Genomic DNA, 12,587 nt, shown 5'->3' with positions numbered 1-12,587 from the left:
TCCGGTTTCCAGGGACATTTTCCCCCCTCCCCAAAGGACTTCTGGGAACCCTAGGATCCCTGCCCATAGGCTTATTCCATTCGAGTCCGGCTTGACCTTTAAGACTGCAGGCGGGAACTGTCGCATAAGAGCGAGTTTCATGGGGTGGGGGCAGGCCGTCTCACCAGCTAGAAACTTCGAGGATGGGCGGAGATGTGGGGGTGGTTGGATTTACTAAATAATAGCCGCTAGCGTGTATTCAGCATACACTGTTTGACAGCAACATCTAAAGGGGGTAGGTATTATCTCCAATGATGAAGAAATGGAAGTTCAGAGAGGTAATTTTACCAGGACACGCGGCTAAGTGTTGGAGATCAAATTCAAACCCAGGTCTGTCTGACTCCAAAGCCCGAACTATTAACTACTGCTCTGTGCTGCCCAGTGACAAACGGATGTCGTTTCGATAATTCTGCTCCATTTACACACTGCTTTTGCAGCCCTTGTCTCACTCGATTCACCCCCCCTCCCCCGTAATCCTTACATATAGTATTGTCATCTATTTTTTACAGATGGGATTGAAGCCCAGAGAGTTGACTTGTTTAAGGTCTACGAGCACTGGCACTAGGACTCTTTCCCAGGTCTTTTCTAGGTTTGGTGCTTTTTTCCTTTCACCCCACTCTGTACCCGATTTCATAGGCTCTTGGAGAGGTTTGCAGTTGTCAAATGGTGAAAACCTGGTCTGGCTCCTTTATAATTGAGGAAACAAAACCTAGCTAGTAGAAATGACTTGATACAAGTAAAAAATAAGTCAGTGATAAAGTTGCCACAAATACTTTTTGAATACAGGGCAGTTACGAATCTTAAAGGGAGGTTGGCAGATATGGCAAACTAGGGTTAATGGAGGTAGTGCTGGAAAATAGAGGTACAATCTACTGTCTGAGGCTTAGATTCCAATTCTGGTGCCAGTATTGTGGCCCTGGGTAATGGCTTAATGTTTCTGGACTTTTATTCATGGATTAGTCATATTTATTCAGCATCTGTGTTCCGGCACTATGCTAGGCACTGACAATACGGCCATGAGCAAGACAGCCATAGACCAGTCCTTACATTACGTAGAGAGAATTAGGCAATAATCAAATAATTACACAAATATTAATTGTTAAAGTAAGTGCTATGAGTGTTTATGGAGTGGTATGAAAATTGACTGCAGGAAACTTGACCTAGTTGCAGTTGAGGAGGTAGTCAAGGAAGGCTTTCCCTAAGAAGTGATGTTTAAGCTGAAATCTGAAAGCAAAATGGAGATAAAGAGGTAGAGGAAGATCATTCAAGCAAATTCAGTAGCAGGTTTGAAGACCCTGGAGTAGAGAAGCATTTGAAGAAATGAAAAATCAGTTTGCTTATTTTGTAAAATGTGGGTGATTATCACTATTATTTGGTTATTGTGAGAATCAAATGAGAGAGTGTATGTGAAAGTATTTTATGTGCTATAAGAGCCTGCATGTGTGTCTGCACACGTTTATGAAAATGTACATATAAGCTAATATACAGTTGCATTGGGAGGGGTTGCTGGGACAGTGGATAAGCCAGGACATTGTGTTCATCATTTAGTTCTTAACAAAATCAAAATGCACCTTCTGTGAAGAACAGGGAAATTCAAGTTTTGAGACTCTCAATTTTGGAAAAAGAATGTGTACTTCGAATAATTTTAAAAACTGTTGGAACAGTGTGAATAAGGATATAATAGCTGCTATTTATTATGCACCTATTGGATGCCAGGCATTTTACTAAGTATTTTATGTACACAGTGTAGTATAGTAGCTAGACTGCTTGAATTCAGATTTTGGGCAAATTATTTCTCTCTCCGTGCCTCTATTTCCTCATCTGTAAAATGGGGATAATAATAGTACTTATTTCTTAGGGTTATTTTGAGGCTTAAATGAGTTAATGTATGGAAAGCACATAGGCTAGTTTCTGGCACACAGTTGTCACTGTACAAGTGTTAGCTATTATTATTATTGCTATTATTATCTTTTTAAAGGCTTATTAATATCATGATGATAAAGTTATGATGGAAACTATTCAGAGAGGTTGAATGACCTACCCGAATTCACAAGCTAATAAGTTGGGAAACTGAAATTTAAGTTCAAGACTGCTTCCAAAACCCAGGTACTTTTTGCTGAATTCTTATATGATTAATTTTGCTGGATAATAGTTGAGCTTCCATAACAGTTTTTTTCAACTCTTAATTCTTCATCTGTGCAGAACTGAGTGTTAATGTGCATGTCCTTAAGGCCAAGGGCCCAAGGAATTGCCTTTACTGAACTTCCACTTTGAAATTTCCTGACTTCCTTGCAATTAAAATCTATGCCTTCAGCATTTCAGTAATGTGGTTTATTTTTAGAGTTGTCTTCCGTTTCACGTGTACTGGGTCTGCTTTTGGGTGCTGTGTTTTCTTTAAAAGGTTGTTTATTTCTAACCTATTTTGACTTCCTCTTGCTTTGTGGGTTTATATTATGACCTGTAACAGAAACACCAGGAAATCTGTCTTAAATGGAGTAGCCAGATTGAGATTAATAAAAAAAACCCGTACACACACATTATTATGCAGCCATATTTGGATGTCAGCATAGGCTAGACATTGCCTATATTAGGCAAAACATTAGATATAGAAACCCCATTCAGAACTAACCTTTTGTGAACAGTTCTGCCAAAATAGGGCAGGGCTATTAGTTCCATGCCCTTGGACAATGACTTAATCTCTCTGAGTCTCAGTTTCTACATCTATAAAATGGTGATTATTACACTTTCTTTGTGGCATTACTGAAAGGATTAAATGAATATGGGTAGAGCAAGCAGTCCATGCCTGATCTCAATAAATAGTAGTTGTTGATAATAATAAAGAAGCTTTGAAAAAATGATGTCTTTCATTTTTCATCCAGATCTGTTTTTTACTGCATACAATGATTACTGACATTGAACAGCTATTAAAGATTGCATCAGGAAAAATTATTTGCCTTTGTGCTACTCATTTGCTTTTCTTAAAAAAAAAAAAATAATAATAGCCACCATTTATTAAGCAGCAGCTATATCCCAAGCACTGTGCTAGATGTTTTACATGCATTCACTATTTTTCATTTTATTTTAAGGTCAGGGGTATTCTTATCATTTTGCAGATGAGGAGTGTGATTCCCAGAGAAAAAGAGTGAATTGCCCAAAGTTGAAATTTGCATTCAGGTGTTTCTGATTCTAGGCTACCTTGCATATCAGTAATGACAAACTTTCTTTATTAGCTATGTCTGACCCTGACATGAACGTCTTTGAAAAGAAAGGTGATAGATAACAAAGGTTTCATTTTGGGGCTCCTTTTCTCTGTTAGATACCTTGCCAAGTGTTTTGCATGCATAACCTCATTTGTTCCTTACAACTCTAAGAAATAAGTATTATTATCCCCATTTTACAGTTGAGAGAATCACAGTGCAAAGAGGTTCAGTGGTGGAGTTGGGATTGGATTCCAAGTCTTCCTGGCTGCAAATCTTATAATTTTATTCACTCCATTATACTGCATTTTAGGATGGGAATTCTTTTTTTTTATGAGGTATGGGACTGACTTTCAAAGATAATCGTCTCTAGGTATTTTATGCTTATGGTTTTTAATTTTTATCTCAGTGATAGCCAGATTCTTGGCAGAAGCTATCAGTGCTACGTTTGTCATTTAACTAAGACCATGTTCCATCCCAAAGGTAGCTGTAGGCTCTAGCATCTTTCCATGATGAAAGACCTCAGAAATATAATGTGTAACGTGTGTTAATACAGAGGAAGGTGGCATTTTCCAGAGCTTTAGTTCTATAGCGTGGAAGACCTCAAACCATAGCCATGCTTTAGACTCACTTTAAAGTTAAGTGCATTCTAATTGGTAGCCAGTACAGAAAGAACCAAAGAAAATTTTAATTAAATGCTGTCATGTGAATTTTCCAGTCGTTTAATGCCTGTTGAAATGGCTTTCTTATTTAAAGTTCTCTTTCAATAATCTGCACTCTGTCTTTAACCTTAAGATTTTGTGCCTTTTCTCATGGAAGGATTAGTTAGTATTGCTGAGGTTTAGCCTGTTGCGGCATTTGCTTAACTCTGTGCTCCTTGTATGTTAAGGGAAATTTTGGTGCGGTGGAAAGAAAGTGGGCTTTGGAAATCTCTGAGACTCGGTTTCTTCACTGTAAAATGGGGCTAATAATATTTCCTTATAGGGCTGTTGGGAGGATTAGCGATAATGTGTTTAAATTGCCTAGCATAAAGCTCAGTTTATAGTAGTTCCTTGATAATTGATAGCTATTACTTTCTGAAGCTATAATAAAATCTCTTTTACTTGGATCTCTTCCTTGTTTTATTCCTTTACCAGATGTTCACTAAAATCGTCTTCAGTAATGGCCTTGGGATTAAGGTGCTTCCGCTTGGCCCACCCTGCCTTTTGCAGCTCCCTTGCAGCCCTGACCAGACCTGTTTCAGAAGTTACACTGAAGATGTTGAGTGGAAGACAAAATGACCATAGGCAATACATGGCCTACCCAGCTTTACCAGTCCGCCATTTTGCTACCAAGAAAGCCAAAGGTAGAGACTTGAGACCTTCTCCCTCTCCCCATCTTTTTCTTATATTTAACCCTTGAGTTATTGTAGTTGGAAGGCATCTACAGGATGTACTGAAATTCTCCTCTTGCCCACGTGAGGAAATGATGCCTCAGACAGTGCAGTTGATAAGCTTGAAAGGGCACAGTGGCAGAGGCAGCATTAGAACTTAGGACCTGTTTTCCCATTACCATGCTACCTCCTTATTTGCTCTCTTTGTGACTCTGAAAATGCCTAATTTCTTTTTTTTTAGTCAATTAGAATAATTTAGAATGAGAGCTATTTAGAATTAGATGTAAAAGTGCCAAGCAAACTAGAATGCTTATGGCAGGGATCAGTACATTTTCTCCTGATAGGAAGATCTATGCTAGGAGTAAAATTAAAACCAGGAGCTTGTTGGGTGATGGGGCAGTTATAGCTATGGATTTAGATGGATGATCTTAATGGCTTGTGTCATCTAAGCATAAGGCTTTGATGTACCACAGATCTCAGCTTAAATGTCACTTCCTCAGGGAAGCCTTTCCTGACCTCTTTGACTAGATCAGGTGCCCTGTTACATGCACTTGTGCAAACTGTATTTTACCTTTGATGTATTTAGCACAGCACTAATTAATTAATTAATGATTATTTGTAAGATTGTTGTTTGCTATCTGTCTTCTCTGCTGGACCTTATGAAGAAAGGGTCTATGTCTTTCTTATTTAGCATGTCACATAGGGCCTGACAAATAGTATGTATTCAGGAAATTTTATTGAATGAATGAATGAGTGACAGAAAATTGTCATGCAGACTAGCTGCTTGTAGTGGTGGCTCAGGGAGTCTACTCCCAAGGATGGTGTTAGAAATATGCTGCTGAATATTTTTCTTACTGACTCTCCTTTTCTGTTGTCATGCAGACCTTCCCCTTTCTGTTAATAGGAAAATTAACAAATTGCCAAAAGAGTAGTGATGCTTAGAAGACTTATATTCTATTAATAGCAATAATAGTAATACCTTTTGGTTTGTATGTCACATTTTATTTTTAAGAAACCATTCACATACATTTACTAGTTTGATCCATTAAAGGAATTATAGTTATCCAGTGAAGAAATCCTTGTAATTATCTACTGAAATGCAGACTTCACTATTTTTCAGTTGAGGAAACAGGTCCATTTGTAAGAAATTTGCATATGGTCATGTCTAGTTAGTGGTGAAACTGGAAACCTGGGGCTCCTGATGCCTACAGTATTGCTTTCTTTTAGTGTAATAGGCATTAGCTACAGTTGTGTAAGCAGCTTCTCTTCATATCTTATTGGCTATTTAGTTTTTCTCATTGTTTGCCTCTTAAAGGGTCCTAGAAGAGAACACTGGGGAGCATCTTCAGGACCTTGTGTTAGGCAGTGGTTTGTTATTCTTTAAAGCACAAGCCCCAGAAAAGAAAAAATTAGATAAATGGGACCTCATCAAAATTTAAAACTTTTATGCATCAAAAGACTTATCATGAAAGTAAAAAGACAATGTACTCAATGGAAGACCGTACTTGGAAACCACATATCTGATACGGGTTTTACATCCAGAATAGATAAAGAAATCCTACTACTCAACAATAAAAAGACAAACAACCCATTTAAAAAAATGGCCAAAAATTTGAATAGACATTTCTCCAAAGAAGATACATAAATAGCCAATAGCACATGAAAAGTTGCTCAACATCTTTAGCTGTTAGGGAAATGCAAATTAAAACTATGAGATGCCATTTCACAACCACTAGAATGGCTACTATTTAAAAAACAGAAAATTACAAGTGTTGGAGAGGATGTGGAGAAATAGGAACAGTTAGTCTTCACTGGTGGGAATGTAAAATGTTGAAGCTACTGTGGAAGACAGTTTGGTGGTTCATCAGAAAGTTAAGTATAGAATTACCATGTGACCTGGCAATCCCACTTCTAGGTCTATTCCCAAAAGAATTGAAAGCAAGGACTCAAACAGATATTTGCACACTGATGTTCATAGTGCATTATTCACAATTGCCAAAATTTGGAAGCAACCCAAGTGTCCATCAACAGGTAAATGGATAAGCAAAATGTGATATAACGTACGATGGAATATTATTCAGCTCTAAAGGGAATGAAATTCTGATACATGTGACAACATGGATGAACCTTAAAGACATCAAGTTGAATGAAATAAGGACTCAAAAGGACAAATATTGTATGATCTCACTGATATCAAATAATTAGAATAAGCAAACTCAGACTCAAATTTTAAAATATGGGTTACAGTGGTTGGGGGCAGGTAGGGAGTGGGGAGTTAATGCTTAAATTGTACAGAGTTTCTGATGGGCTGATTATAAAGTTTTGGTTATAGATGGTAGTGATGGTAGCACAACATTGTGAATGTAACTAACAGCACTGAATTATATATTTGACTGTGGTCAAAAGAAATTTTAGGTGAGTGTATGTTACTGGAATAAAAACTAAGAAAACACATAGGACTGTGTACCACCAACAGTGAACCCTATTGTAAATGATGGACTAGTTAATAGTACAATTCTAAAAATGTCCTTTCATGAATTTTAACAAATGTATCACACTGATGCAAGGTGTTAATAATAGCATACTGTATAGGAACTGTGGTTTTTTTTGTTGTTTTTTTGTTTTTTTTGTGTGAATTGCCTATTTGTATGTTTTCTTTTTTTATCTTCATTTTGTTGTGATATATTCACATACCACGCAGTCATACAAAACAAATCGTACATTCAATTGTTCACAGTACCATTACATAGTTGTACATTCATCACCTAAATCAATCCCTGACACCTTCATTAGCACACACACAAAAATAACAAGAATAATAATTAAAGTGAAAAAGAGCAATTGAAGTAAAAAAGAACGCTGGGTACCTTTGTCTGTTTGTTTGTTTGTTTCCTTCCCCTATTTTTCTACTCATCCATCCATAAACTAGACAAAGTGGAGTGTGGTCCTTATGGCTTTCCCAATCCCATTGTCACCCCTCATAAGCTACATTTTTATACAATTGTCTTCGAGATTCATGGGTTCTGGGTTGCAGTTTGATAGTTTCAGGTATCCACCACCAGCTACCCCAATTCTTTAAACCTAAAAAGGGTTGTCTAAAGTGTGCGTAAGAGTGCCCACCAGAGTGACCTCTCGGCTCCTTTTGGAATCTCTCTGCCACTGAAGCTTATTTCATTTCCTTTCACATCCCCCTTTTGGTCAAGAAGATGTTCTCCGTCCCACGATGCGGGGTCTACATTTCTCCCCGGGAGTCATATTCCACGTTGCCAGGGAGATTCACTCCCCTGGGTGTCTGATCCCATGTAGGGGGAAGGGCAGTGATTTCACCTTTCAAGTTGGCTTAGCTAGAGAGAGAGGGCCACATCTGAGCTACAAAGAGGCATACAGGAGGAGGCTCTTAGGCACAATTATAGGGAGGCCTAGCCTCTCCTTTGCAGCAACTGTCTTCCCAAGGGTAAATCCTATGGTAGAGGGCTCAACCCATCAAACCACCAGTTCCCTATGTCTGTGGTCATGTTAGCAACCACCGAGGTGGGGTAGGCCAATACCCCTGCATTCTAGGAACTGTGTTTTATACAGGAGTTTTCTGTAAACCTACTAGTTCTCTGATTTAAAAAATGCTAAAACAAGTCAGTTGTTTGACTTTTTTCTTTTAGATTTGTTGGTTTCTTTCTTAATAATGGATGCCAGTCCTTGGTTGATTGTATTGTATTATGAGTATCTGCTTTGCTTTGTTACTTTGTGTGGTGGCTTGGATGTGTATGTGCCCCAGAAAAATATGTCCTTCCTTAAATTTAATCCATTCCTGTGGGTAGGAACCCACTATAAGTAGAACCTTTCAGTGAAGTTACTTCCATTAAAGGTGTGGCCCAACCCAGTCAGGATGGGTCTTAATCCATTACTGGAGTTCTTGATAAGCAGAATGAAATTCAGACAGATAGAAAGCCACTGAGGGAGCAGCCAGAAGCTGAACATCAATGGAATTTGGAAGAGAAGTGAGAAACCAGGAGAAGCTGCCATGTACCTTGCCATGTGACAAGCTAAGGACCAAAGATCACTGGCAGCCAGCCCCAGGATGCCATAGTCTTTGGGGAGAAAGCATCACCTTTGATTTGGACTTCTATCTTAGGCTAAAAACCATGAACTAATTAATTCCCATTATGAACCCACCCTACTTTGTGGTATTTGCTTAAGCAACTCAGGAAACTACAACACTTTGTTTATGGTATCTTTGTTTGAACATAAATTTTTCATAGTTTTTTAGTCTTACCATTATAGTTTGTGCTTTTTATGTCTTTAAGAAATTCTTCCATATCCCAAATCATAAAGCTATTCTTCTGTATTTTCTTCAAAATGTTTTAAAGATTTTTGCTCTTAACATTTGGGTTTTTAATCCATATGGAATTGATTCTGAATGTGGTGTGAGGTAGGGAATCTAACTCTTTGTTTCTTTTTTTATGGGTAATAAGTTGTGTTAACACTTACTGAATAATCCATCCTTTACTGCATGATTTGTAATGCTCCTTCTGTCATATGTGAAATCTATTTATATAGATATGCCTTTGTTTCTGAGCTCTTGATTTTGTTAAGACTACTTATCCTCCCTGCATTAAGTTCTTTACTGCCTGAATTACTGTCATAGTCTTGAATTTAGAGGGACAAATCTTCACCCCCCACCACACACACAGTTTTTCTTTTTCTTCTTATTGACCTTTTGCTTTTCTATATGAAATTTATGAACCTGTTGTCAAGTTTTCTCAAAGAAGACTTTTCACAATTCTTTGATCACATTTATTTCTTGGGTATCATTGTTTTTGTCACTTTTGTAAATGGTATATTTTTTAAGTAAATTTTTTGAGCTAATATATATATACAGAAATGTGCATACACAAATCATAAGTGTACGGCTTAGTGAATTTTCACCAAGTGAACATAACCATGTTAACGATCATCCAGATCAGGACATAGCACATCACTTGTATTCCAGAAGCTTTCCTCTTGTCCCTTTCAGATATCACCCTCTAAAAGATAGCCTACTGTATTGACTTTAGTTTTGCCCTTTTTGAATTCAGTATGAATTTGTTTGTGTTTGGCTTTTTTTGGTTATCTACCTGTGAGATTTGTCCATGTTGTTGCATGTTGCAATTGTTTGTGCATTTTTATTTCTTTATGGTATTCAACTGAATGAAAATACCACAATTTATGTATCAATTCTACAGTTGATAGATGTTTGGGTTGTTTCCAATTTGAACTAAAACAAATAATGCTTCTATGAACATTCCTGTGTATGTGTTTGGTGCACATGTGCACACATTTCTGTTGCATAGATGCCAGGAGGTGGGATTGCTGAGTCTTAGGGTATGCCTATGTTCTGTTTTAGTACAGCAGTTCTCCAAAATGGTTGTGCCAATTTGCCCTCCTACCAAAAGTGTTCTAGCTTTCTATTTGCTCCATATACCTGCCAATACTTGGTATTGTCCATCTTAAGTGGGTGTGTAATTGTAGCTCATTGTGGTTTCAGTTTTCATTACCGTGATGAATAATGACATTGAGCACTTTTCATATGCTTATTGGCTCTTTGAATATCCTCTTTCCAGTCTTTGGCCTATTTAAAAAATTCATTTGTAGGAGTTTTTAATATGTGCTAAATACAAGGCTTCTGTCATATATGTATATTGCAGCTATTATCTCCCACTCTGCAGCTTACCTTTTCACTCTTTATAGTGTTGTTTTTTTTAATGCAGTTTTTTTATCTTCATTTTATTGAGATATATTCACATACCACGCCGTCATACAAAACAAATCATACTTTCGATTGTTCACAGTACCATTACATAGTTGTACATTCATCACCTAAATCAATCCCTGACACCTTCATTAGCACACACACAAAAATAACAAGAATAATAATTAGAGTGAAAAAAAGCAATTGATGTAAAAAAGAACACTGGGCACCTTTGTCTGTTTGTTTCCTTCCCCTATTTTTCTACTCATCCATCCATAAACTAGACAAAGTGGAGTGTGGTCCTTATGGCTTTCCCAATCCCATTGTCACCCCTCATAAGCTACATTTTTATACAACTGTCTTCGAGATTCATGGGTTCTGGGTTCTAGTTTGATAGTTTCAGGTATCCACCACCAGCTACCCCAATTCTTTAGAACCTAAAAAGGGTTGTCTAAAGTGTGCGTAAGAGTGCCCACCAGAGTGACCTCTCAGCTCCTTTTGGAATCTCTCTGCCACTGAAGCTTATTTCATTTCCTTTCACATCCCCCTTTTGGTCAAGAAGATGTTCTCCGTCCCACGATGCCAGGTCTACATTCCTCCCCGGGAGTCATATTCCACGTTGCCAGGGAGATTCACTCCCCTGGGTGTCTGATCCCACGTAGGGGGGAGGGCAGTGATTTCACCTTTCAAGTTGGCTTAGCTAGAGAGAGAGGGCCACATCTGAGCAACAAAGAGGCATTCGGGAGGAGGCTCTTAGGCACAATTACAGGGAGGCCTAGCCTCTCCTTTGCAATTGCAGTTTTATTGAGATATATTCACACACCATACAAACCTTTATGGTGTGTTTTAAGAACAGAAGTTTTAAATTTTAATGTAGTTCAGTTTATCATCTGTTCCTTTATGGTCAGTGCTTTTTTTTTCCCTCCCTATTTAGGAAAATTTTCCCTGTCTCAAGGTCATGAATACATTCTACTGTATTATCTTATAGAAGATTTATTGCTATAAATATCTTTTAAAATTATTTGCTGGTGAATAGGAATACAGTTGATTTATTATACATTGATCTTGTATTTGGCAACCTTGACAAAGTAGTGCTATTGTTTTTATATGTTTGTATATTCTTTTGGATTTTCTAACTAGGCAGTCATATTACTTACAAATAATGATAGTTTTGTTTTCCCCTTTCCAATCCATCTACATTTAATTTAATATAATTTTATTTATTTATTTTGTTTTGGGTTAGCTAGGCTTTTGAATTCTGTAGCCTCTTTGCTCTGTGAGATTCATTAAATTTGTGTAGTTGCAGATCATTCTTTCTCATGGCTGTATAATATTTCATTGTGTGAATATACCACTATTTATCCATTTTAATATTGATGGGCATAACTTCAAATTTTTAACATGCGTTCTTGATTTTTAAGGTCTAAAGTTTATTAGTATCTCTGTCTTCCTGAACAGTATGAGGACCCTAGAAAGATTTTACATTGATCATCTTCTCCTTTCTTTCTTATTTGTGATTATTGTTCATTGTTTTAGTTTCATCTTGTTTTTAACTTTCCCAAGTTAGACTTTCTCATTAATGTTGTTCTGTATAGCCAGTGCTTGTTAATGTGTGTTTAAATTTACCATGTTTGCCAGTTTTTTGCTCTCTATTGCTTCTTTTCATTCCTTCCTTCTGGGTTGATCCTCAAGACAGCTCTCTGAGGTAGATGAAGAGGGATTATTATTGTTAACCTCATTGTACAGATGTAAAATATGAGGCACAAGCCATTTAAATGTTTTGCCCAAAGTATCCAACAAGTAAACAGCAGAGTGATTTGTTTTTTCCAAAACATTTATCTGCTTCTGTCGCCCTCTTGTTTGAAACCCTGTTATTCTTTGGACAGTTTCCTTCCTGAAGTACATTCGTTAGTATATATACAGCCAAAGACTTGTTAATTTCTGTTTTTCTGAAAATAACGTTATCTCACATTCACTATTAAACAGTAGTTCAGTGAGGTAAAGAATTATATTTTGGCTCTTTTTCCCTCCCTGTGAGTATTTTGAAGATATTAGATCCATTGTTTTTTGCTTCTGTTGTTGTGCTTGAAAAGTGTACCGTTATTCTAAATTTTGATCCATTGTTGATAATTTGTTCTTTTCTGTTTGGTTGTTTTCAGGATTTCTTTGCCCTTGGTTTTCTGAATTCACAAGATGTGTAGGTGTGGATTTAGTTTTTTTTTATCATTTGAAACTTGTGTTTCTGAATCTGAAG

At 37.1% G+C, this 12,587-nt stretch overlaps 1 protein-coding gene across 3 annotated transcripts in view; it reads left to right on the top strand.

Moving 5' to 3' along the window:
• Positions 1-12,587, top strand: part of MRRF (mitochondrial ribosome recycling factor) — a 66,297-nt gene that overhangs the window by 169 nt on the left and 53,541 nt on the right. Inside the window, exons 1-3 of one of the 3 annotated variants that reach the window (XM_037851338.1) lie at positions 610-628; positions 2,018-2,145; positions 4,373-4,581. In XM_037851338.1, coding sequence (XP_037707266.1) covers positions 4,398-4,581 — 184 coding nt within the window. In that variant the 5' untranslated portion in view covers positions 610-628; positions 2,018-2,145; positions 4,373-4,397. Of the gene's footprint in view, positions 1-609; positions 629-2,017; positions 2,146-4,372; positions 4,582-12,587 lie in introns of those variants that run through there. The other 2 variants (XM_037851337.1, XM_037851339.1) reach the window with 2 other exon arrangements.

The sequence above is a fragment of the Choloepus didactylus genome, chromosome 10, assembly GCF_015220235.1.
Source record: "Choloepus didactylus isolate mChoDid1 chromosome 10, mChoDid1.pri, whole genome shotgun sequence".
NCBI lineage: Eukaryota > Metazoa > Chordata > Mammalia > Pilosa > Megalonychidae > Choloepus > Choloepus didactylus.
The sequence above is the reverse complement of the archived record's forward strand: the minus strand, read 5'-3'. Positions and strand labels throughout refer to the sequence as shown.